At 43.3% G+C, this 27,687-nt stretch overlaps 1 protein-coding gene across 1 annotated transcript in view; it reads right to left on the bottom strand.

The window, feature by feature from the left end:
• The window catches only part of efnb3b (ephrin-B3b), a 77,416-nt gene that overhangs the window by 480 nt on the left and 49,249 nt on the right, over positions 1-27,687 (bottom strand). Inside the window, exons 3-5 of the mRNA XM_040141366.1 lie at positions 8,368-8,460; positions 5,605-5,664; positions 1-1,502 (exon numbers count right to left, since the gene is read on the bottom strand). The exon at positions 1-1,502 is cut by the window's left edge and continues 480 nt beyond it. Of these exons, the coding sequence (XP_039997300.1) occupies positions 1,069-1,502; positions 5,605-5,664; positions 8,368-8,460 (587 nt within the window). The 3' untranslated portion in view covers positions 1-1,068. The remainder of the gene's footprint in view (positions 1,503-5,604; positions 5,665-8,367; positions 8,461-27,687) is intronic.

Here is a 27,687-nt window from a genome sequence, read left to right as displayed (position 1 = left end):
AATCTCACTTTTTTGATATTCGCTCACTATTTTGTGTTTTGGTATTTAAGACAAGTCTAAAGAACACACGCGTACACACAATCAATCACACACAAAGCTTACACACACACATACGCACACAAACTAAACCCGACACACGCATATGCAAACTCATATGCAAACTTGCTGTACTGAAGCACACTAACTGCACACACACATCTAATGTGGAGCAGCAGCGCCATGATTATTATCCAAGTCGTATGCACACTCACACAGTCAAACTCACACACACATATTATTAAAATATACAAGATTCTGAGCGTCGCCGATTGGTCAGACCTCCTCAGGCCTGGGCCTGGTCTTGTGACCACCGCCCGGGCTTGCTGTTTCGGTGAGTCCGAGGCCCCTGTTTTCTCAGGAGAAACAAACACAAACAAACTGGAATCCTATTGGTGAGTTAGTGGCAGGGGCCAGTCTCTGGTTGGCTGATGGAGCTCTGAGGGGCAGGGCGGTGGGATAGGCAGGTACGGCCTCTGGGAATCAGAGTTGTCCAGCACTAAGTGGGTTCAGAGTTGGTGTTTTTATTTTATTTTTTTTTATTGTTGTAGTTCTTTTCTTTTTTTCTTTTCTAAAACATCACATGTCCCAACGCCAGGTCCATACTCCTAGAAAAAGAGTGTGTGCTGCACATACACACTGGCATTTTGGGGAACGACTCTTCTATTAAGCACGGGTGGGGCTCATTTAGCTCTGAGTTAACAAGAAGGGGGCACTCAGAGGCTCCATACGTGAGGGCCTTGTTAAGAAGGGCTATGTATGGTTACGACACTGCCCTCGACGCACACTTAGTGGCCCAGTTGTGTGAGAATGGGGTGGGGTGGTTTATTCAGCTAGAAACACAACTGTGGCCGGGGGTGTGGGCTCACGGGGGCAGTGAGTGGGGTCCAAGGGACAATACTGGTAGTATTGAGGGGTTCGGGGTCGGAGCTGTGATGGCGAGCTTTGCTGTGGCTTCATTTGGAACAGGGAATTTGTTGGTAATGGGTGGAGGGAGGTGGGTGTGTCCAGTCGGCCGGAGTAGCGGCTGTCTCATACTTTGTAGTAGATGTTGGCTGGGCTCTGAGGTGGCATCTCCTGGACGATGTAGACGGGGTGTCCGTAGTCCCCACTCACCTTCTCGTAGTGCGGGCAGTAGGCCGAGTCCGACGTCCGCAGAGGGATGATGATGTCGCTGGGCTCGGAGCCGTTGTTGTTGGAGCTGCTGATGCCCCCACCACCTCCCCGCTTGGGGCTGGTGAGCGAGGACAGCGACAGTGGAGGGTGGTGGGTGTCCGAGTGCTTGGCGTGCCGCCGCCGGTAGCACACAACGCAGATCACAGCGGTCACCAGCAGGAGAAAGGCAGAACCTCCCGCAGCGCCAGCAATGAGGGCAATATTGGAAGGCTGAAGGGGCCCATTCTCGCCACTGCCCTCACTCCCAATGGTGTTGGGTCTTTGAGACTGAGTGGAGTTCCCTGCGCCGCCTGAAACAAATCATAAAACGATCTTATTCTAATATTCACAGTATCACAAGCTGCTTTCAGTGTTTCCTTCGATTTATACGATTTATATATTAATCATCACGAATATACCAGAGCAATAACACAGCTGGCTTTCACAATTTGTGTTTTCATGAGCTTTTAAATAAACATACCAATCCTCATGGCTCTGTACCACAATAACATGAGTAATGGTGCTGGTTTAGCTCTGCTAGTGGAGGCTGCAGAGACTTAACCCCGTGGAATGCAATAAGTATGCAGCAAATCTCACAGAAGCTTATATGTGGTCTCTTTATTGATGTGATGAAGTGGACAGCAGTGCATATAAAATGAAGAGGAATGTCCATAGACTCAGTGTGTGAGTGTGAGAGCACTGTACATTATATACTCTTGTGGACAGCCTGGCTAAGCCACAGTATGTATCAAGGTAACACACTATTTCCCTAACCTTAACAACTGTATTTACTTAGCATTACCGCCAGCCACATGAAGAAAGCCTCCCCGCTTTGCTCCTACCACCAGACCACACAATCCGCCTGCCTGCTGGCCTTCCTGCCTGTCTGTCTGTCTTTTTATCTGTCTGTCTGGTTATCAAACTGTCTGTCACACTATCTTGCTGTTTGTCAGCCTATTGCTCTCTCTGTCTGTTGTGGGTCTGCCTGAAACCTAAGAACTTCACAGTCTCTGAGCTCACAGTTTTCTCTGCAGGAGGTCGGGTCAGAACCCAGCAGGTGGATGATGGTAAGGAGGTGTGTATTTGTGTGAGCATCTGTGTGCACGTATGTTTATAGAGTTGGGGGGTGCTAAGGCTCTGGCACTGGACCGTGCGAATGTGTGTGGCGAACTGGTTAAGGCCAGTAATACAAGTCCCTGCTATACAGAGCCTTTGGATTGGTCTATCATTATTCTTGGCACACATCCCTTTCTTTTCTCCCTGTCTGTCTCTCTCTTGCGTCTCCTTGCCGTCCCTTGCTCTGTGGCTCTCTCTATCTTTGGGTTATTGTAGCCGTAATGACCTACCTTGCTCGGAGCTCAGTGCCTAGCAACACAAACACACATATGGACACACGCACACTCAGATATGGGCATACACAACCATGCAAGCAAATACACACAAACACATCCCAATCCCCCTGCTGCTAGGCCCCCGTCGCACTGGACTGGCTAGGAGAAAAGCGCTAATGCTGGATGTCGATTACACTCCCTTCTCCTCCTCTGCTTTCTTCCTCCCTCCATTAACCCAACATCCCTCATTCTCCATCTCCATTATGACTGCCGCCTTTCACCGGTTCTCTTCATTATACTCTCTTTCTTCACCTCTATTCCTCCTATTTTCTACCTCTCACTCCCTCCTGTGTTCTCTTTTTTATCACAAGTTCAGACTTTGATGCCTACTTTTCCCCTTGTTTCCCTCTTTTTTAATTCATTGGAGAATTTAATCTTTGAGAGAGATGACCGGCAGGTCAGAAATTAAAGAATAGGTCAAGGTGATAATATAGTCTTATCCTTGTTTTTAAGCCATCTGTCCTTCCCTTAGTATTTCTCAAATACACTGTAATTCACATTTCAGGAAGAAGTAGTTGGTCTTGGAACTGCTTTATAATGCTACAGACACTTGTTTGGTTTCCATTCTGTGCACACGACTTCTATCGCATGTCTGTCCGATGTGGAACAGGGATTCCTCCTCTGTTGCTCTTCCTGAGGTTTCTTCCAGTTTTTCCTGTTAAAGGTTTTTTGGGGGAGTTTGTCCTCGTCCAATCCGGGTGTCTAAGGACAGAGGGTGTCCTAATGATGTACAGATAGTTAAGCCCCTTGAGGAAAATTTCTGATATTTTAATTTATAAATAAAATTTGACTTGACACTAAACTGTTTAACGAGTTTAATGCAAGTTTCTGAAATTTTGACGAGCCAGTGAATCAGTGCCTGTTCCCGTCAACAACCCTTTTATGAATACATTCAAGAGGATGTGACAATGCTAAATAATTAGCACCAGTAACTGATGCATTATGGCATTTCATTGCTGCTTCTCACATACTGTTGCATTTGTGTTTTTTTAATGAATTAATTTGTCTCCTCCTATCCATGTGTACTGTTGGTGTTTTATCAGCTAATGTGGGGACACACAGGGGTCCCAGCTGCTGCGGTGATACACGGGGGTCCTATGGTGATACACCGGGGGTTCTAAATGTGCACCAAAGGCCCCTGTCTGGGCTTGCACCAGGAACAGGAGTGGTTGCGTACACTCCTGAGGGGAGGGGAGGGGTTCTGATAAGAGTGACAGCCTGACACAAATACTTGTGAAGATGCAGAAGGCAGTGTATTAGAAAAAGCTTTTTTGACAGATCAACTTTGTCACCTCAGCTGAGTGTACATTTTTTCCAAAAATTGCATTAATTGCAGAAAAGCTGGTGAATAGCAACATACACTGGCAAAAAGAGTTGAAATATATAACATAACATTGTCATGTCTGGTGAAAGTGTGTGGGTTAGGAGTGTAATGCAAAGCTACTACTATAAAAATCTTTTACAGTGCTTCATTTGCAGTGGTAAACTGTTATCTACTGTCATTTAAAGTATTGTCTTATTACTCTGAACCTACACATGTTGCCAGGCTTCAATATCAGATCATGAGGTAAAAGTAACATCTGTGCAAAAGCACTTCTCTTCCCCCTGCACTACTTAACAAATCTGGTGAAAACTGATGAGAAGAGATTGAGAATGAATCTTGCCAAAAGTCCGAATATTGAACCTGGGATGGGATGTTAGTTTGTATTTTGGTAAATCGGCATCATGAAAAGTCATGCTACTGTGGTTACTAGCAGTTCCTGTTAACATTGTTCAGGCGACAGTCAACTTGATTACTTTGATATTGAAGAAAAACGCTGAATCTAATGCTTATGAGAACAGATCTGAAGTTTTCAGAACTGCTTTTTTTCTGTGACTTCCGATATTTGTTTACATCCCCAGAGAGGATAGGATGAGGCAAACAAACAAGAGAGAAACTGTGAATAACCAGCAATATTCCACTTGCTGAGATGACTGAGTATATTCACATGAGGATTAGAAATTCTGTCATATCTGTTGTGCCAGGAGTCAAAACAATTATTTCAGTTATGTGGTTAAGTGTGTGTTAATATGTCCTTGTCTAAGGGGCAAAAATGTGTAAAATCCCTCATTATGCATGTGATGTAAATCAGACTTGTAGTGTGTTCTGTGTTATTTATCTCATTCTAGTAAAAACAATACATAATATTGTTGCTTACTTCACACACATAGTTCTCACCCACAGTATGTGAGGTATGGACAAGTGATTGGACCATGTGCAAATGCCCCAATTAACACATTCGGTATAGTACACAGATTCACCACCATAAAAGAAGAGAGAGGAAAATGAACACAACTGAGAGTGAATCATGTTCTTATTCATCACAGAATGACTTTGAGGTAGAGCATGAATTTAGCCTCTGTCCATTTTCATCTCCTTGTTCTATTCCCCTCTCCTCTTTGCTTTTCAATTATTCTTTTCTTTCTTCTCCTTATGTGCCTCCCACTTCTACCCACTCTGTTCCATCACTCCCCTATGTCTCTTCTCCTCTCTCCCCTCATCTTTCGGTAATTCGCATCTTTCTTTCTTTCTGTCTCTCGCGACGGACCTACAGAATCCAGGCCGCCCAAACTAATGACAATAATAACTCTCTGAAATGTCGCCGCTGGTCTAGCCCTCCATCCCGATGCCCTCTCTCCCTCTCTCTTCCTCCTCCTGCCTCTTTCTTTCTCCCATTTTTTTTCTTGTCCCTCTCCCAAGGTAGCTATTAGCCATCCATTCTCCGCCTGCAGCACTTAGCTCGGAGGGCCGGGCGCAGAGATGAGGAGAGGGATAGAGAGCAGGAAGAGAGACAGAGAGAGAGAAAGATATGGAATTAAATAGAGAGATCCACAGATGTCACCACTGCACATTCTCCATCTGTTGCCTCTTCCCTCCCTCTCCCCGCTGCTTTTCTTTTTATCTACCAGTCTTTGGTTATTCCCTCCATCCATTTTGTGGATGGATCTGCTGTGGATTATCTCCATTTGGTCTCCTGCTTACCTGGGTTTCTGCTGGTGGTGCGTCCTGCTGGCTCCTTCTTCGGAAGCAGGCCATATGGGCCTGGGGGAGAAAAATAAGGGTGGAATATGAGCAGAAGGGCAGAAATACAGAGACAGCATCCATCCTCTACAACAGCCAAGGCTCTCAGAATTGGAACCAATAAGTTACATTAGGAAAGAGAGAGCCAGTCAGAAAGAGAAATTGAGACAGAAGAGGTTTAATAAAAGCTTCCCTCCCCTCCATTCCCATTATAGGAGTACACATATTGATTGGGCTTCGATGCGCAGTGTATGAGCACTTTTCCATTTGTTTGAATTGGAAACTAAAGAGAGGCTGTTTGTTGTTTTGGCCAAAGTGAATTTACACAAGGCCATAACGGCTTGTAATCTGTAGTCGCTAAATCAGGCCATCTGTCTAGCAAGCCCTCAGTAATGGTGATGGCATTAAGGAGCGTTTATGTGACACATGCAAATGCACACACACGCACGCACGCACCCACACACACACACACACACACACAATGCTGCCATTGTAGATATGCCACTCCTCACAGCTGAAAGAGGTGTTTCAGAAAATACTAATTTTGTTCACTTCTGAGCCATCTGGCCAACAGTAGGCTGCAAGAATAGAGTTTTATGCTGTAATATGACTTTTCAACTCTGCAGCTGATCCAACATCTTAAAAGGGTCGGTTATTGGTCATTGCAGCAGCACAGGAGAGCAACATAGACAGAAAACGGGGTGTTTATGTTTATGAAACTGTTCAGTAAACCCACAAAAACACACACTGCATCACAGCAATGCACAAACTGGTGAGAGCGTGTTTGTATGCATGTGTTAGGGCTGGTGCTGTTTGGATCGATAGATGGTGAGCAGGGGCTTCACACTGTGTGTGTGTGTGTGTGTGTGTTTGTGTGTGTGTGTGTGTGTGTGTGTGTGTGTGTGACAGAGACAGAGAGCAAGCAAGATAGATAAAGAATACAATAAGAAAAGACAGGTCAATGTATGTGTGTGGGGCAAGGGTGCAAGTGTGTGTATTGTGAGTGTGTGTTTATTCCTCAGAGCGGAGCGGAGAGCCATATCTCATCAGAGATCACCATGAGGCGGCACGGCACTTATTTAGACGACAAACAACACAGACGTGACCTTTCAGCCACATAGCAGATAAGACAGAAAGACAGAGGAAAAGAGAGAAAATAACAGAAAGGGGGATTGAGAGGGAGAGCTGTAAGGAGAGATGGCCAGCATGCAAAGTAAAGGGGAGGTGATGAGGACGGGGAGAAAGGGAATTTGAAAAGAAAGTGAGCAATTTTGCTTGAATGAAAAGGGTTAAAAAAAAGACAAATGCAGAGGGAATAGAGAAGAAGTGAAGGAAGAACAGATGAGAAAAGAGAAAAAGACAGAAGATAATAAAGGGACAGAGAGAACAGAGGAAAGATTACAAATAAAGAGATGTGTGTGTGTGTGTGTGTGTGTGTGTGTGTGTGTGTGTGTGTGTGTGTGTGTCTTAGAACTGAATAGAGTCATGTGGAAGTGGCAGAGGTTTTGTATGTGCGTGTGTGAGGAAGGTAGCATTTCCATTGCCCAAGTGGGGAAAGAGCCAGGGGAAAGTGTGTGTTCTGGTACTTCTATTGACCTGAGCTGACTACGCTGATGCTATGGGCTGATAGCCCATAGCATCAGCACTTGGCTCTTTGCTGAAGAGCACCTACAATACACAAGACCTGATAACACAGCACAGGCTAAAGAAATAGAAGTAGGAGATTGTGTGTTAATGTGTGTGTGTGTGTGTGTGTGTGTGTGTGTGTGTGTGTGTGTGTGTGTGTGTGTGTGTGTGTGTTTGTGTAAGGGGGGTCGTGTGAAGGACAGGTGCCTATTATGCGCAGGAATGTGCAGGTCAGTGAAAATGCTTAAACGAGCCTTTTTTTTCTGCTGCTGCATGTGAGGGTCATTACCTGTGGATATTTTCCAAACAAATTAGACGTGTGTGCAGCTACGCAGCCATTAAAAATCACTGACTGTGTGCTTCAACACTGAATGGCGTAATTTTGATAACGTGCTTTAGCTGGCATATCTGCTGTGTGGGGAAATGTGTGTGTTCTGGTGTGCACATGTCTGTCCATATGCCTGCACGGACACTGTCCATGTCATGTGTTCCTGTCCTTGTGTGAGCTAACATTGATGCCTGTAATGTATATACTGCACAGGGATGTGTGCGAGTTTCTCTGTGTGCGCTCGAGTGTGTGTGTCCAGCATGAGTCAGTAGTAGCTAAAAGGCAGAGTAAGAAGAGAGTCAACAGGGCTCATTAGAACTGACTGATCCCACACTTCTCCGCTGTTCGCACCACTTAACGAGCCCTAATATGCTCAGCGAAAACACACACAGACAAAGAAGTGATGTACGTGTGTGTGTACCTGTTTGGTATGTGTGTGTAAGAAGGAGGAACATAAGAGAGATGGTTTAAAAGTGGAAGAGGCTGCATGTCAGATTAGGTGCGGTAATGAATGTGTAGCGCTCTGCACTGTACAGATGGGAGATGATGTGAGATGCGGTGGACTGGAGCCAATGTGTGTTAGTCACACTGTGTGTTAAGTGAGCGACTGTGTGTGATGCATGAATAACAATGTGTGTGTTATGAGTGAGCAACAGAAGAAGAGTCCCTATGTGGCGGACTCCAGCGCTTGTACATATTGGAGAGCTCATGTGTGACTGCCTTAGTGTGTGAGAGAAAATAAAGGGAGAAAGAGAGGTTAGAGGACTTACTCTGTCCCACTTTCAGGACCACCTTCATGCCTTGCGTGGCACACACTCCACCTCTCATGCTATCCAGGCCTTGGCGCGTCCCATCTGACGTAGCTGGAGAGATGGAAACACAAACTTACACAATTAGCGACCAAGTAGCGGGTTGGTATACACACACACACACACACACACACACACACACACACACACACACACACACACACACACACACACACACACACACACACACACATTAGAAACCCATCTGTTAAAGCCACACAAATTCACTCTTTCTCAATCTATAGTGGACACCAACAATAGCTTCTATTCATATGGTCAGCCATTCAGCGAGTGACATTTGCAGAGGCAGCGATTTAAAACTCCACCAGAAGCTCTGAAATGTCAAACTACGAGGCAGCAGCACTTTAATAAGTCCTCATTTAGCAGTCCGCTGGAATTCATTAACACCCCCACCGCACTGCATGGACTCAACCGCTTTCACTCAACTGCAATTGCTGCTGGGGCTGGAGAAATAACAGGAGAGGGGGGTAATCCAGAGAGGCAGAGGCTGGTTGATGGAAAAAAGGGATGGTAATCCAATCAAGGGCGCATATGAAATAAAATGGAGCCCTTGAGACAAAAAACACTGTGTGTAGAGAGAATCTGGACCTGATTGGTTGAAATACAGACTGTGTTGAATTAGTTAAAACTCCAATTGGAAACCCTGTTACTAGCTCTAGTTTATGTTTTAATTAAGCAAACGAAAGATAATTTTTTAATTTAAAATTCAGGGACTGATGTGTTAATACAGGTGATGGGGGATTTAATAGTTTGAAGCTATAAAAGCTTTTCTTACACTGAACAAAGGCAATAAGTCAATCAAAACAGTAAAGATTCAATGTTTGACTTCAAATCAGCATCCTGACTTGTTCAGGAATCGTACAAGTTTTTTCCTAGTGGAGCTATAAGGGGGTCGAAGGAGGTCAAGCATTGCTGACAAAGTACACGGGCAAGAAGAGTGTGTGTGTGTGTGTGCATGAACCCATGTAACACTCTAACACTTCTTACATAAAGCTTGTCAGTGAATGCATTAAAGATCACTGGTCTGCGGGTCACAGGCTGCAGGAGGAGGAAGGATGAGAATCAGGATGGAGGGATTGGAGGGAGGGTTGGGGGGTTCTGTAAAAAATAAGAGGGGCATAAATATGAAGATGCAGAGAAGGTGTGATAGGAGAGAGAGGACAGAAAGAGGAGTTGATGGGTGAAGAGATGAAAAAGGTCTTCAAAGTGAGACTCACACCTTTGCAGTTGATGCAACAACACTTGTGTAGCCGGTCTCAGTTATTCATATACAAAAGTTAACAGTCTCCAGCTATGACCGCACTCAACTCGCCGAATCACAGCCTTAATGTCATGACAAAAACTTCAATCTTTGCCTTTCAAGTTTGACCTGACTAAGGGACTGATGTGTAGCCACAGTGGCTAGTAAAAATGACAGTAAACATATGCTTGCCCCTTCCACTGGCCCACCCAAAACCCTCGCACACACCACCCATTTATCCTTATTTTCCCCATTATAGCCCCCGGGGCTTACCCTCACCTCTTCTCCTTAAAAAAAAAGATATAAGAAATCATTTCCCCCCCTTGTACTTCCCTTCAGGCTGTAGATTAGTCTGTCTGAAGCGAAGCACAGAGGGAGGGATGGCGGATGGTGCAGGAGAGAGAGGGAGAGAGAGAGAAAGGGAGGTGTGAAAAAGAGGCAGCTTTACTTCTAACACCTCCCTCTCTCTCTCCCTCCATCCCTGCAGGATGCAAAGTGTGAAAGCAGGAGGAGGAGGGAAGCAGGCGGAGGTCAAGACGAACAGCAGTATGGTGGGAAAGCAAGGAGACAGGAATTGATGATGGGATATACAAAGAAGGTTTAAGTAAAGTGCTGTTAAAAAGTTTTTTTTTTTATTGCTTTTGCTAAAAATCTTTAGGAAATCATACTATTTTTTTTCTGTCTATGAGAAGTGTGTAATATTTTCTATTAAACTAATGTAGAAGGACGATCTAATTTATTTTAATGATTCAAATAAAGTGGAAAGACACAGAGTGCCAAATTAAAGAAAGGTCTTGTTTGAATCAGAGCGTAATTGTGCCATTTTGAAAAAAATATATTTGTCCACTCAGCTGCCATGTTTAGGTTGTAGCAAAATGGGTTGAATGTTATTCTGAGATTCTCAGTGGAATAGAAGTTTTAGATGTAGAGTGGATTCAGAAAAAAAACGTGTTTAAAGAAACAAAACATAAGTAGCATTAAAAAAAACAGAAGAAACAAAATGCCCGTGGATGGGCTTTTACAGTCCAATTCCCCGTTACTTCTGTTGTGTCACAACAGTTAAAATTAACATTTTATTTTTCAGTTTTAATAGGAATTTCGTGATTTGTCAGATTGTTCTAAGATACTGAAGCATGCAGAAAATTCAGACAATAGTGAATCAAACATAAAGCAGTATGTTCTAATTTGGCTGTTGTGGCTGTTTTTTTCTATCAATAAACAAAAATTGCATGATTAGTTTTGTACAGAATCATGTATGAAAATATAATTATTTAACTAACTAATTCAATGCAACTTCACTACAGGACATGCATTTTTTAACATCACCTTCACCAAGGAGGTTATGTTTTCACTCATGTCTGTTTGTTGGTTTGTTTATTTGTCAGCAGGAGTGGGCAAGAACTACTGAGCTGGTTTGCACCAAACTTGGTGGAGGGATGGGGCATGGGCCAGGGAAGAGCCCATTAAATTTTGGTGCGGATCCGGTTCAAGGGAGAGATGCGAGATAGGACATTTTTCGCCTTGGCAGAGGTATGTGCTCTACTGAGTGCCAGTCTAGTTAATAACGGTATGTGTTCTTTTCCTGAGGCATGATGCACTTGAATACAAAATTATGAAAATTAACGATGATAAGCTTATTGTCTCAGTTATCTTAAATGATCTTAAAAACATCAAAATTGAAAAAACACAACATATTCAGAATAACATTATTTTACATGATCTACTTACTTTACATCGTTTTCTTGGAAACATTCCTCTCCATCTATTGAATAAAACAAGCGCCTATATAAAAAACCTTAAATAGAAACTTAAGAAGGTGACATAAGAGAGATTACATGGTTTTACCCTCCACTACATCCCTGGACAGGGGCTATAGAATGTGATAAAGATTGGCTATAGGGCAAAAACCAAGCAGCTCTGATTGAAGGAATGGATGGGGGACAGAGTAAATAACCTTAGCTGGTCTTAGAGAGAAGGGCAGAGGACTGTGATTTTTGAGAGTAATAACTACTGACACATGAGGGAGGACAAGAAGGTGACAGGAGACGAGGGAGGTGAGGAAGACGAGGGCGAGGAAAGGAGGAGAAGGAGGAGGTCGAGCAGGGAAGCGAGGCACAGAGACTGATTGCCTGTGACAAGCTGTTGGTGATATGATGGGGACAGGAGACTATGTGAGACGATAGAAATGACCCAGAGCCCAGTGGACACAGAGAGGAGGAGGAGGAGGGAGGATGACAAGATTCATAGAAAGAGGGAGAAAAAAGTGGTGGAGCAGAGAAAAAGCAGAGAAGTTAAAAACAGAAAGTAAGGAAAGAGTTTAAATGACATGATAGATAGCAGAGAGGTAAAAGACACTAATGTCTCCATTATGGAAAAGTGGAGCAGTAATGGATACAAAGAAGAGGGAGACACAAAGAGAGACAGAGACTGGAAGCTGGAGAGCCAAATTGAACCAGGAGAGCCTCCACAAATGTGATTTTGCAAATACAAGCTATTTTTTTAATATCATAATCAACAGGTCACAAAAGTCTCAAAGGCAATTTTTGTGAAAACAGTGAACTGTATCATGACAAATCCTCTTAAAACCGTTAGACATGTTACAGGTGCCACTATTTCTGTGAATCTCAATTTCACAGGAACAAAGTGAACAAAGAGATCGTAGCTGCTTTGTCCTTGGATCGAAAATATCCCCCCTCCCAATCCTGGTTGTTAAACACCAAAATTGCTGCACATTTCCCTGCACTTGAGGGGAGAAGATATCACCAAATCAAGGTAGAAGTAATCACAAAACATCTGTGAAATCCTGATGCAAGACAGAGATAAGAGCAGGAAAGAGGGGGAGATGTAGGAATTGGCGTGCCTGAAATCTTTCCCACCTCACTTAGGGAGGACAGAGAGAGAAAAAAGAAAGTGGGGAGGAGTGTATGGAGCAATTTGGGATGAGATAAGAGGAGAAAGGAGGAAGAGCAATGAGAGAGAAAGCGGGAGACACGGGAGGGAGAGGAGGGATGAGTAATTGATACAATGATCAGCAGTGATGGGGGGATATGAAGCGCCAGAGGACAGAGGAGAGGAAGGGCGTCGCTCTGCCACCCTCGTTCGACAGGAAGACAGGGGGGAGCGGCGGAGGGAGTGGAAAAACTTAATTAATGAAATAATACTGCAGTCAACCTCAATCAGGCTGCATAATGCCGGGACTCTGCACACAGGGAGGCAGGCAGCCAGGCGGGCAGGGGGAGGAGTGTGTATCTAGTTCATAGAAAAGATCACAGAGTGGATGAGAGTCTTTCTCTGTGTCTCTCTTGTTATTACCAAGGTCAGTGCTGGGCCAAGCCTGTTCTGTGTCTCCATTATCGCTGCTGAAGTTGGCCCACCATTACGTAAAAGTGGAAAGTGACTCCACTGGAATCGTATCATACATTGTTCTGTGGTGCTCCTATGTGAGTGATGTGAATTTCTGCACATGCTTATGTTGTTACTTGCATTACATTTTTCCGTCTAATTTTAGTTAAAAAAAAGTGTAAGAACATAGACAAATTATTTTTAGTATCAAAGAGATAAGGCGCTATAACTGGGTCATCACTGCCTAATCTTGAAGCCCTGTATTGTTGAGGGGCCCTGTGCCCAGGGACATATAGGTTTGGCTTCAGGGGTTCTTTTTCCTTTCTATACTGAGCTTTTATATATTCATGTTAATCTCACAAATAGCACATTATCATGACTTTTTTTTTTTTATTGGGTTTTCCAAAGCAACAGTAGTATAGTTGAAAAATAGTTGAAATATGCCTTTTGTGGTGTTATCAATAAAGCCAATTAAAATTACATTTAGCTTACCTTTAGAGACCTCATACTTTATAGTAAATATATTTTTAAAATATATATTTAAAAAAACTCTGTTGTGTTCACTGATGCTCAGTTCTAGCCTTTTTTTTTTTTTTTTTTTAGAATACTGACTGTAAGTAAAATTAAATGTGTGGGTTTTTCTGTTTAAAAATGTTTTCAGTATTTTTTTTTTCTCCAGCCATGACCAGCGCCTGCAGTCTCTCTCTCAGGCTGCAGTTACATCTTCCACTCAAAATCCGAGGGCAGGACAGTAACTCGTATGGAGCCTGAAAGGCAAAACCCGGGGGCAAAGAAAATCTGCAAATCACTGGCTGCTGCTTGAAAGCTTAAAGCTGTGAGCACATGGAAGTAATAACTTAAAGTGTCAGAGATGAGCATAGCAACATTTTTATTAACTCCCCTCTTCTCTTGTCTGAAAGATGGGGGCTGTATAGTAAGAAGATTCTTAACAGAGATTTTAGTAAAGAAAAAAAAAATTAAACCAACAGGGGCCCACAGCTCAATTTTCCCCCAGGGCACCCGGGCAGATTAATGCCACTCATTTCACTTCCGAAGTTATGAAGTTGCAGTTTTTTTATGATAGGAGGGACTGAGGTGGAGCTGTCTATGTGCTGCTGCTGTGCATAAGCACTGTATTTGTGGCCAAGTTTTTGCAACAAGCTAGCTACTGTACCACACACACTCAAATACACACAAGTGCTTTGAGCGTGAAGAGGGAACATTTTTTCCGATGACAGCTAGATTAAAGGGAGCAAAAATGGGAATGTGGTGTACAGCAAAAGAGCAGATTAAACAACAAACAGAATGAATAAACAAGTTTAAAAAAAAAAGAAAAAGAAAAAGGCCAGGGCTGAACAAAGCTTGCTTGCTCGCACTGTGCTGTCTCACATTCAAAGAGCACAGTGGCATCCCTGCTAGCCTCTGGTCTTGGATGGCGTGTTAGCCGTGTCGTGAGTGTGTCAGGTTAACGAACACAGTAAACACGAACGCAATGTCAAAGACACAAACGCAAGTGGGTGTTTTGTTTTGCTCCAGGCAAACTGGTGAATGCTAAGGCTGGAGTGGTTTGAGTGTGTATTTCTCTGTGTGTTTGTGGCAGTGTGTGTGCAAAGTGCTCCCATCTGTGCAAATCAACCTATGTATTGCTACACAGCAGCTTTGCCTTTTAAATCCTCTTTATGGTTCCACTTGTTTGGATTTTGCACCACACTCTCCAGAAACAGCCACAGAACTATGTCTATCACTCGGGTGGACTTGGGAGTGCGTGTCTGTGTGTGTAGGTGCAGCAGGGACTTGGGGGTGGGATTTACTGATGCCTTCCTGTTTAAATTTGTGGTCCTCACTCTCCAGAGGCTCTATGAGCTCCATGTGTGTCATCTAGATGACGAAGAGCATATAACCCGATCCCCTCTCCCTTGAGCAAGGCTGAAGGATTCATTCCCTCTCTCTCCTTCACTCTGTGCCCCCCCCCCAAAAAAAATCCTGAATCTCGCCATCGAAATTTCCTGTAACTAAAAACGTCTTCATAAATCTCCTATGGCGCTTTTATGACCTGGCTATGACACATTAACAAAGCTATCGCAAGCCATTACCTCGCCGCGGTGGCAAGGAGGGGAAAAGGCATTAAGTTGTGTGCTGAAACAGAACCAGCATTATTTTAGCTCCCCCTCAAAAGAAACACACCAGCCGAGTATTATTTTCACATTCCACTTCCAAATACACAATACACCATTACTTCCAACATAGCATGAGGTTTTCCAAACTTGTTTTTCTGCAAAGAGTGCAGGTTTTCTCTTCAATTGTTGCAGACAAAGGCCCACTGTTGACTGTAGTGGTAAAACTCGATCCACAAATGGGACCAGCTACAAACAAGGACAACACAAAGATGTTGGCTTTTTTGGCGCCTCTGCTGCACGGTGACATGATGGTATGTGAGTGGTTTTGGAAACAGGATAAGTATGATATGTGTTTGTCACATGAGCTAACGCAAGAGTGGGAAGAGATTTGTGCTGATAAAGGCTTGCATTGGAGAAATGTTGGCCTGTTAAATATAGAAAGCATCCACTTTCTCACATAGCAGCCAGAGTTCCTTTCTAATTTTGATACATTGTGCTGCCCGTTCTGCTTTGAGTGGAAAATATAGCATTTAAGGATACTTTGGTTACAACGGTTGCAAATGATTGTTTAAAAGTATAAATTTTTCATTTTTTTGGATTTAATCTGGCCCATGCAGCACTGAACTGGTGAGATAAATCCAGACGGGTAAGATAAAATACTTTACTACCTAAACTGCATGAACAAAATAAAGCCATATTTCTCATTTCTGCTGGCAGCAAAGTTGAATGATTTCTGATGGGAATTCTCTAGAATTTGTATTCTGTAACAATGGGATTTAAAATGCAGACGAGTATGACATTTAGGTAAAAACATTACTGAATAAAAGTAAACTTACTAATACAACTAGTGTCATTTAACATGTTTCTTGCGAGCTTCAGCACGTGACTTTGTGTGAGAGAGAAGCGGCGGCGACGGGACCTGGACAGGCCAACATTGGGAGCCAAGTCATGGTCACAGGTTGATCTCACATGCCGTGTCACATGCTGACCATACAGACACACACATAAATTCACAGAGAAGAATCTCACGCAAGCCCCTGATTTCACACATGCCTCTACCGAGGAGACACCATTACCTCAAAACCCACACATCAACTCATGCATGCAACTCACATACATACACGAACACACACACATACGCACACGCGATCCACCAGGGGAAAATGATCTCAATGTCTTTGCTTGTGTGTGGCTGATCTCTCCTCTGTGCTCAATGACATTTTAATTCTTAGCAGTTATTCACTTTCCATCCATCGTGTTCTATTACAATCATCCCCCCCAACCGAACCTCTTTATTCGCCCCCTCTCTCTCCCCTACCCCTTGCCTCCCTCTGTCTCTCCGTCTTTGAGTGTGTCCCATGTGCTTGGAGGGTGGTGGACTCAGAATCACTTCCTATTAACCTCCAGCATTAAAACACACCCAACAAACTGGGCCACCGCACAGCAGCCTCCACACTCCCCTCCTCCTCCTCCCGCTGGTCAGAGTCCCAAAAAGGACTGGAGTGAGGAACACACCTGATCACATCCGACAAACACACACACGCATGCATGGCGCCGAGACGGAGAGGTTGATTGCTTGTGACAGACCCGCTGCCATTTTATGGTTTAGTTCTGAGGCAAGGAGTAAAAAAAATTGGTGGGGGCCTGGAAATGCTGCTGCTTGCTGCCACATTGTTGTTTGCCTTTGACTAAATTGGTATCATGATTTATTAGACACACTACTTGCGTATTGTTGTGTTGTAGGAGTGTATGACCATAATTGTGCATTCTTGTACATCTAAATGTTTCAAGTACATGTGCAAAAGTCAGGAATGTTTGCTGCTGTGTGTGTATGTGTATGAGAGACCCTGTCGTTCATAATCTGGTGTGATGCACGGCAGGTTATTGACGGCTGCAGTATTGACACAGTATGGAAACTGGGTCTCTACGCATCAATAAACAATCTACACACAACCTCTAAAAGCTGCTTATGGCCTCTATAAGAGATATATGTATACTGTATACATGTAGGCCTGAGGGGGAAAGGAGGGGTTATCATCACTGTCAGAGAAGGGGGGGGGGTATAAATAATGTCACCAGTAGCCGTAAACACAAAGGCTGATTTCTTCCCATTCATTCTCGCATTAATTAAATGAAAAGAAACAAATCGCGGCCGAGCAAACGTAACAAGTCTGACTGTCCAATTCAGAAAATAATCCACGCCAAATAAAAGTGACTGCCAGAGCATAGACATGCATAATGGACCAAAAGAAAGACAGGCAGCCACAAAGCGAAGGAGAAAAAAAAAGCCAAAGCAAAATAAAAGAGGGAGCAGGGCCATTAAAAGGAGGCCTAGTAACTGGGTGGATGAGCCTTGTGTAACGTTGGTAAAGTGCTAGCCATGTAGGACAGTCACAACCAATGTTCCTTACAACTGGGTCAATGTTCCCGTCCCGGGGCAGCGAGGGCATTCTGTGAGTTTTTTTGTGTGTGTGAGTGTGTGTGTGTGTGGTGTCTACCCGTTAACTTCCACAAACCTGCTGGAAACTGCTATCCCTGCAAATCCCTGTCAAGTGTACCTCTGAGTGGACCTCAATGCATATTGAATGAAAACTTCAATGACTACTTATTAATACTTAATGAATACGTATCAGTGAATCCCTGAGTGACTTCTACGGCACAGATTTTTTTTAAAAAAAGCCTTTTAAAGAGCATGCAAAGCCTTTTTAGATGTGGCTCAGTACGTAACGCACTCCAGAGCTGGTGGAGCAGGCCGGTGAGTTCATGGTCGTGTTTGAATGTCTGAATGTGATATTTTCCAGCGCCGGCTGAGGTGATGCCGGATTTGCTGCGCTCGCACAGGATGAGAAGTAACACTTGAAGCTATCCCGGGGAATCTGGCTATCTGCAGACCCCAGTATGTGTGTACGTCTGTCTCTGTGCGCCCTTGTCTGCTGGTGTCTGTCGGCGTGTGTCCGTCTTAAGGTTTGTGCGAACATGTGGGTTGCCGTTCTCCGTTATATCAGCCACTAGATTGGAGGCCTGGAGAAATGGGTCAGTGCCAGCCTCGACGTACCTTCTCACAGTCTCCCCAGCTCTTTGCTCATGTTTTTTTTTCCCAGCCTCTCTTATTCCCAAATTGCTCCCAGAATAAAAACGAAGCACCTCCGGTTGTCCACTCCTCCTGCGGCTGCCTGGATCTGGGTTAAACCACAGAAGTCCATCACTCACTTTTTTCTCTTCCTTCCTTTCTCATTTTCTTTTCTCTCTGTTGAATAAAGAAAGTCTAAGAGTCTCAGCTTGTGTATTTTAATAATCACAGCTGAGAGAGAGGACATATACAGTGTGATGATGCGGACGCTCAGGAGGAGGAAATATGACATCAAATTTGTGGAGTAAACAAGGAATGCCTCCTTGCTGTCTGCTGATATTTAGACTGAAGAAGTCATGAACACAAGCAATTTTAATAGAATTCCGATCAACGTTAATGATTTTGATAAAAAACAAATCTGCATTTGCAGTGCTGCTGAGCAGACTTTTGTGTCTTGTTACTGATTGTCACACACACACAAACACCTGTTGCAAAACCAGTTGGAGGAGGTGACACAACACAGGTAACAGGATACCATAGTCATGACTAATAGGACTGGAGGGATGTGTCCCTTTTAGTCTCTTACATTAATGTCCCCATCATTCATCCTGTAGTCTTTTTTTGGGCCACTAAGTCACCCTGAAAACCCTCCCCTCCACTCTCCACCCTCCACCCACAGAAACCCATGCACTCGCACACTGCCGCGCACACACACACACACACAGGATTGCACGTTTACACACCTGTGTGAGCACCTAACCTCTAAATAAAAGCCCTCAGTCTCAAATTAGTCTGATTTACTGTCTCCATCTAAGCATGAATTCTGTGCAGTGAAGAGGAAGACAGGAGACAACTACACCTTACTCGCAGTTCCGCGTCTCCTGTCACTTTGTCATACTTTCATCACAGGGCAGGAAAAAAAAAAAGCCGCCTGTTGCAGCAATCACTCTCTTCACCAGTAGCTCTTGCTTTCCCCCCTCGCCAACATTTCCCTCCCCCTCGCCTTTCAATTATTGCCTTTATGTTTCCAGCCTTCCTGCCGTCCCCGTCTTTGTAGGGGCTTCCTCTCAGGCAGAGCCTAGCTGTGACATTGTCTGTCATTGCAGGATTACAGTGTTGGCGGCTTTCCATGAACATGCTGTAGACGCGGAGGGGGCGACCCTCGCCGCATGCTCTCTGCTCTGTAACGGGGTACAAACCCTCGATTGGAAAAAAAAAAAAACTCATGAAACACTGTATGTATCTGAGGCCAAAATTCCCTCTGGGACACTGAGCTGTCAGATTGCCTTAATATAAGTGACTTTGAGTCAACTTTGTAGCTGATGGTGACTTCTAAACAATAGAGATGATGCTGAAAATTTGGCATGATACTGTTCAGGCATTGCTGAGAATACAGTTTGACTCCCATGGTTATTAAAGGCTTGTATCAATATGCTTGGATTCACTTATTACCTGATATTTCATGATACTATTTTGTATCTTTCTGTTTCTTTCAAAATCAAAACAAATCCCAGGATTCAGTGTTCCCTTGAAAATCTATGACCGACAAAGTAGGGAAACCATTTGAAACAACACTTTGAACTGCATCATGTCCATCCAACACCGGCTAATATCCCTTTTTAATTATCATCAATCACACAAAAATATAAAAAAAAAACCTAAAAAAGCACCATCATGTTGAAACATCACAAGCCAAGTAATTTTGAGATTATTTAGACCTTTCTGAAGCACAGGTGGTTGAATAACGTTGAGCCTATTTTTGCTTTTGGGTTTGTTATGCAACGTCTGGTAAAATCAAAATCGGGAGACCAGGGGGAACAGGAAGGGGAGAGAAGTCGCTTGAATGAAGGACAAATGTCTGGTAAAACGGCAAGCTAGGAACGATGCAAAAAAAAAGAGGGAAGTGGGTCAGTGGTCTGAAGGGAGGAACGTGACAGCGATCTGTGACATGTAGCAGGAGAGAAAGAAAGCAAAAGCAAGTGGAAAGATGGCGGAGGGGAGAGGGGAGGGGTTTCTAAATTAAGAAGAAGGGAAGCAGAAGGATGAGGGGGGGGGCAGTGAGGGTGAAAATGTGAGAGAAAGACGGGAAAAAGCAGAATCCATGGGAGGCGGGAGCTGCTCAAGAAAAAGGGCCTCATAAATGTCATTCCCTTCTGGGTGATATTAATGGCAAATGTCAAAGACTGAGAACTTACAGGACGTTTGGTCTTCTAAATACACACAAACACATGTATGAACACTTTCAAACACACAGAGTTTTTCCCTTCAGACAATGAATTCTGAAAGCAGGCAGTGAAGGAGTGGGCCTGCAGAAGAGCTGTACATCTTAAAGACTGTAATTACACATAACTGTCAGTCTAATTAAGGCTTTTAATGAACTCTATGAGAGCTCAGAAAGGACAAAAAACTGCCAGCCACTGGAACAAGTACGTGTTTATTTGTGTGTGTGTGTTTGTGATAAATGATGCACTCAAGGAAGAACGTGCACATAAACGCCAACACAATCAAACATTTTAATGAGCCCGAGTGCAGCTTTGAGGTCCACCATCTAATAAACATGCATACCTGTGAAGGTCTCTCATCTCCTATTGCAATACACACAGACACACATATACACACACAGAACTAATTATTCCTGTCATGCCCTCTATGGTGATAAAGTGTTAAAGCCCTGCCCCCTGCAGAAGCATGACTGGTGATATAAGAAAGACCTTTGAAACAATTGGATATGACTTTAAGGAAAACTTTATTTAAGGGTTTATCTGAAATACTTCACAGTAAAAGCGTAATCTACATAATCATCATTAAGCTTGGCTGCTAAAACTCTTGGCTGCACTTTTTTGTTGGCTGGCCAGGTATAGTAAAATAGACGGCACTCAAAGACTGGAAAAATGTTAGGTCTTGATTTAGTGGCAGATACAGAATAATGGCCAAAATCAAACAAGACTTGATTGTGGGTGGGCAAGCTCAATAATGTATAATGATGGCACAGAGTACACTCTTTGTCAAGAAATGTAGAGGTCAATATCTTGTCATTTGTCTTTTGTATGGTAGTATTTTGTAACTGTATTAATGTGAATGTGCTGGACAAACGGGTTATAGTAACTGCACTGGTAGTGCTAGCTTTAATAACTAATACTAAAGGCAGAGTTGAGTAGTAGTGACACTATATGTAGCAACACTACTAGTTTACCTCCATTTTCTAGTAGCTTTGGGGTAGCATGGCCATTTTCAAAATCATGCAACGTATCCAGTAGTGTGCTACTTAGTGTGCTAAGTCGAGGGGCAGCATGATCAAATGTTACATTAATATATATCCTTTTCTGTTGAAGAAAAAAGGGCTCAGCTGTTGAGAATTTGCGGTAGAAAGATGACAGGAAATGAGGGGTGAAAGGGATGGGGACTGATGCGCAACCAAATTCCTCGGCTGAACACTAATCAGAGGCGCTGTGTTTCATGGTCAGTGCCTTAACCCCTAGGCCACCAGAGTACCCCAGCTTTAATATATTAAAACTACTTGCCTGAGTAGCTAATAGTGGAGCTTGCTACTTTTAATTAAGGTATATCATAGCTGTAAATGAACTACTTCCATTCAATAATAGCTTGTAGCTTCTGGAGCTTTAAGTTTCAAAGAAGCTTCCCCAAAACTGACTAATGGCCATTTGCTCCTGAGTTGAAACTCTCTTTTCTTCATATAAAGCAGATCTGTTAAAGGCAGTGTCACTATCACTACATTATTATTATTGTATTACTCTTACTTCTACAATTACTATTATTAATTCTTTCCATTTCAGGGACCACCATCCATTTTAGGGCCCTCAACTCATAGATCAAGAAAGCACTGGAGACAAAGTAAACAGTCTCCCTTTTCTTTCTCCCTCATACACACACACACACACACACACACACACACAAAACCACATTCACAGTAGCACTTTAAACCTGGCTCACTTTTAGTGTTTAAATGCACCAGCCAAGACTCAGCTACAACACAAACCTGGCGAGCATGGAGATCCTTCTAATGGATCGACACAGCTTCAATACAAAGCACCAATGTGTGTGCATATGCTTGCCATGTCCTTCAACCATGACTGTACTACTGGAATACTGAGTCATGTACGCGTGTTTGCTCTTTGTAATGTACGCATTAGTCTTTACGGGCATATATGTTGGAATTCAGATATGTTTTACTAATCTTTTCCCTTCCTCACCACCCCCCACCATTATTCTTGTTCCAAAAGAGGAAAAGAGGAAACACACACACACACACACACACACACACACACACACACACACACACACACACACACACACACACACACACACAGAACATGGGAGCCAGCCAGCCGAAATAATACATCTTGACATCTGTGCCTGCATACTGCTCGAGGGAAAGATTGGAGAGAGAGAAAGTGGAAAGAAGAAGGGTGAGATATGAAGGGAAAGATGATGGACAGCAGAAAGCATAGGGCAATTATATACTGTTTGTGTGTGCATGTATACTGAACGTGTGTGTGTGTGTGTGTGTGCGTGTGGGCACGTGTTTGTGTGTATCTCTATATGTGTGCAACAGCGAGAGGAAGAGAGTGATGACAGTTGTGTTTGTTTAGCTCCTCTGTGATTAAAGCAGCCTGCTAGAAGCTGCGTGCTTAGCTGTATGGCAGACTGTCTGTTTTTTTGGCTGTATGTGTATATGTGTTTGTGAGCACATGCATGCTTGTGCGTGTCTCTGCTTTTCAGAAAAGGTGGGTATATTTGCACTCCCAATACAATCAGTCTGTCTTCAGTTCTGAAGTGTGTTTATGTGTGAGTTTTAAATCTTATTTGCACATCATGAGTGTGTCTTGGGGTTGATGCATGTGAGTGTGTGTGCATGTGCGTTGCAGTCTGTCTGCGTTTCCTCCACAAATGTGTGTTTTAGCATCTAATGTGCCGGTCTTGTTTGCTTAAGTGAAATCATCCACGGATGTCTGGTGCATGTGGAACTGGAAAAACCTGTGTGTGTGTTCATTACTACTAGGTTTCTCTCAGTGCTGTCCTGAGCTTTGTTTGCATTCTTGTCTGTTTGATTTGGTTTATTTCATTTGACAGCTGAAAGATATCTGTCTGCCTCTTTCTGTCACCTTGGTTTTCAAGTTCAACAAGCTTTATTGCCTGATATGATCATTCTCACACAAAACCAAGTCTGTCAAGGTAGATAAAAAAGCTATAACTGTAAATTATACTAAAGTTCTGCAGAACATTCCTATCTGACATTACTGACTTGTCATGAGTATGTGCTTGTTTAAAAACAACTAAAAATTATACTGAAGGATTGTAGATTCTGACTGAACTGAATTGATGGAGTGACTGACCCTTAAAATAAAAGGTCACAGGTTCAATGTGTCCAATCAGAATGTCCTCGATGGAGAAACTGAATCGTAACTGCCCATCCACCATAAAGATTAAAAAAAAAAAAAAAAAACACCAGCTAAATGCCTAAATGACAGTATGACACTGATAAACACAATCTCATTCACATGCAGTTTTGTTTGTCAAAATCTAGTCAAAGTCAAAAGAGAGGTATTACAAATCACTTGACCAGATCATGTAATTTATGTGAGAAAGCACATGTGAAGTAGTTTAACCCTAATATTCTCTTTTAAGTGTATTCTTCCACCATGTTTTGATGGTTAAAAAATATCATTACCTCCTGATCTGGAAACCTGTGGAAATTTTTTCATTTTCTGATTTCATCTTAGGAATCATGTGTGTGAAATTTGGAAGAGGAAAAGAATTTTTTCTGCTATATCTGATAGCAAATGGAATGCATGTATCTCTGCACTGCTCACTTTTTTGTGCTTTCTTCAACTTACAGCAGGGAACCGAAAGAGGGGGGAGGGCATCTAAAAGAGTAATAAGTGTGCCGTGCAGAAAGAGAGCTGGAGACAGAGTGACAGACATGCAGGATGACAGAAACAGAATTAGACAGAGACTTAAAGGAGAGACAGAGAGTTTCCCACCTGAGTAAAAATGTTAACAGGGTCAAGTGTGAGGTTCTAGTGTAAAAACAGCTCAGGCTAATTCATATTTTAAATGTGCCATTCACACAAAGAACTGACAGCACACACACAAACACACCCAACTCCCGTTGGATCACAAGCCCACTACTCTTACTGACAAGGATTGCTAGCAGTTCTTTTAAAGGCCTGGCTTAAAAAAAAAAAAAAAAAAAAAAAAAATCTGCCACAGCACAGCAAAACATGGCAGATGGGACATTTTCCACTGACAAACTGACTGACAAAACCTCACATAACAAGAACTGATCCGGTGGTGTAAGGATTGGTATAAGTGTGATGTACTCGCTCCACTCCTGGGGGGGGTGTATACTTCGGTGTCCATGTCTTTAATGAGGGGTATTTAGCTAAAAAGAAAAAAATCAGTTCCACAGGAGTGCTCAGTGATTAAAAAAAAATGGTAGCACAAATCCCAGCAAACAGACAGAATCATGTTGCATCTCAGATAATGCAACAGCCCTAAATAAACTATGACTAATTTGTCATTCGGGTGTCATATTTGTGGGTTGAGCGACCTTTTTCTTCCCGACCTCCGCCGCCAAAACTTCTTCGATTACTTTATCAGTAATCCGTTTAAAGCAGCGTTCTCCAAGTGCCGTAAATCTGTCCCGCTCCTCTAATCTTCAATTCATCACACATTTCCTAATCACACTCCAAAAATAACAAACCTGGAATTACTTACGCTCTTCTTTCTGTGCAGCAAGAGCTGAGCCAAATGCAAGCTATCAAAGGTTTATGGCGTGTGCATGAATCACTAAAGACTAACAAACTACCCTGTTCGTATTGTTATATTGTAAAATTTTAAAAAATGGAACATTACTCTTAATTAAAGCTTCAAATAATTTGAAATGGACCAGCAATAATGTAGTAGTGCTTTTTTGGCAAGGTCGGGCTTGTAAAAACAGTTCTTAAATCTTCAAAGGGACTAACCTGGATAAATAAAGGATAAACCAGTAGAATAGACTGGGTATTCTCCATTAAACCTTGTCTTTCCTCCCAGCCAGCTGGCTTCCAGAGGCTAAGACAGCAGAGCTGTTGCTACAGATGAGGTAAGATGCTATTTGCCACAACAGGGCCCTCTTCTCTCGCAGCGCCACCAAGAGAGCAACCGAGCGAAGCTGGAGGTGCCAATGAATTAGTTCACTGTTTTCACTCATTATACCGAACTGACTGCCTCACTTTTCTCTGTCTTTATTTACACCCTTTTCTTCATCTCCGACTTCTCTGGCACCACACACACACAGTCAACAAAGACCCCGCTCATAATGAGGGCATACTGGTGTCTGACTGTGTGTTATTCTTTGTGTAGTTAGTGTGTGTGTGTGTGTGTGTAGGGAGGAGGATTATGGCAGTTCCAAAGCTGTGAATAGGGGCCAGGCTGGGCCTTGGCCCCGGCTGAATTAATTACTCTAATTAGCTTCTTAATTGCATATATTAAAGCAGTGGTTAGCAGGGCTGGAGCCGTGGGTAGGGTCTGGTTCTAAAGCTGGATTGGGTGGGCATGGGTGGAAAAAAAACGAATTACACACACACACACACACACACACACACACACACACACAGAAGTGGCAAGTCAGCTTCACCAGCCCCCCCCCCCACTTGAGGTAGTCTGAAGTGAAGAAACGAGACCAACTCCCCCTTCATGAGGGTATTCAATTGTCAACCCCCCCTCATCAATATATAATCGGTGCATACAGCAGCAGCAGATGTGTGGTATGAATATGGACGATAAGCCCCCCCAGAGGGAAAAGAGAGGATTAATATTAGAACTACAGGGACTACTTGAAGCTGTCTTCAGCTGAAACTCTTTACTGTATCATTTACTCAGTGCTCTGCTCCCTGTGACATTCAAGACGCAAAACTCTGCCACTGATTTGTGACCATCAAGCCTCGCCCGTCTGGCCCTGCAGCACAACACACAGAATTACATAGACCATGACAACATCAGGATCATTAGTTCCACTGTTCGTTCCACTTCCCAGCTTTTTTTGGCCCGTACTTTCTGCGCATTCTAAATGATTATCAAACTCTTGGCTGTCCTGAGCGGACAACATGCATCAAATTAAGCTTTTTTGGCTTGAGTTGACCCTAGAGTAAAAAAATAAGCCAGGCTGAAAGAGAGAAGGAGAGAAAGAAAGAGGGAGAGAGAGAAGGAGAGAGAGAGAGAGAGAGAGAGAGAGAGAGAGAGAGAGAGAGAGAGAGAGAGAGGGAGGGAAGGAGGGAGGAGAGAGAGAGAGAGAGAGAGAGAGAGAGAGAGAGAGAGAGAGGGAGGGAGGGAGGGAGGGAGGGAGGGAGAGAGTGAGAGAGAGAGAGAGATCATCTTACCAATAAAGGTGGTGTGTGTGTGTGGGGGGGGGGGATTATTGCTCTGATGGCAAGAGGCGGGGGGTAAAAAATTGCAGAAAATGCCTTGTTGTATTTGTGAAATGCACCCAAAGTATCTCAAAACAGTGACAATTAGTCAAGAACAAGTAAACAACCAGTTCGCTAATGAATCTCTCTTCAATAAACAAGTAGAATGCACATGCATGCGCACACACAACGTGCACGTGCACGAGTGCTGAGTGATAATGATGTTCTTTGTGGAGTTTTCTAGGGTAATTAGGGCTGCTTAAATGGTGGTTAAAAAGGATTTGCAGCTGATTGTTTGTCCTTGTGTCTTTGAGCTGTGGGCCCTCTTGCTCCGCTGAGTGTCTTCTGTCTTCTTCTACTGTCTCCTCACAGCGCGCAGCCGATCCTTCCTCTGCTCCCGTCGATTTCTCCCTCTCTTCTTCTGCATGCTCAAATTATTCTAGCTCATCGCTCTCCCTGTAATTTACCCTCTCTTTCAATTTTGTTCCTCCTGCTCCTCCTCTTGCTCTCCATCTTCTTCTACTTCACAGCTGCCAAGAACACCATAATCTCCCTCACACATGGCAAAGATCATGCCTGTAACTTACAGAAAAAACTACTCCCATAAAAAGCACCAGCAGTGTACGGTACATGTGATCGCTTCCTCTTGAAGGAACTGTTAAAAAGTTTGGGAATACACTTATACATTTTCTTGCTGAGAGTTAGATGAGAAGATTGATACCAGTTTCATGTCTGAGCATGAAGGACATGGTTATCTTAGCTTAGCATAAAGACTGGGAGCAAGGGGAAACAGCGGGCCTGGCTTCTTACAAACCTCACGCATACATCTACTGACACCTCTACCATTGTGTCCAAGACCAAAACATAAACTTGTTCTCACCAACTGTTTCTGACAACCCACCCTAACCTTAACTGGAGATGCTGCACAGATGTGTTGGGTGGATGGATAATCTGCTGTTAGTCAAGAAGTAGCCCCAACGTGTAACTTGATGTTTTTCCATTTCTGTTCAGATATGGGTTAAACAAACTGAATACATTGACAAAGGTTAGCTCTTAGTCCCTGCTTCCACTCTTAATGTTATG

The sequence above is a fragment of the Xiphias gladius genome, chromosome 12 (genome assembly GCF_016859285.1).
Source record: "Xiphias gladius isolate SHS-SW01 ecotype Sanya breed wild chromosome 12, ASM1685928v1, whole genome shotgun sequence".
NCBI classification, from domain to species: Eukaryota; Metazoa; Chordata; class Actinopteri; order Istiophoriformes; family Xiphiidae; genus Xiphias; species Xiphias gladius.
Note: the sequence above shows the minus strand (reverse complement) of the source record. Positions and strands in the feature narration are given on the sequence as shown.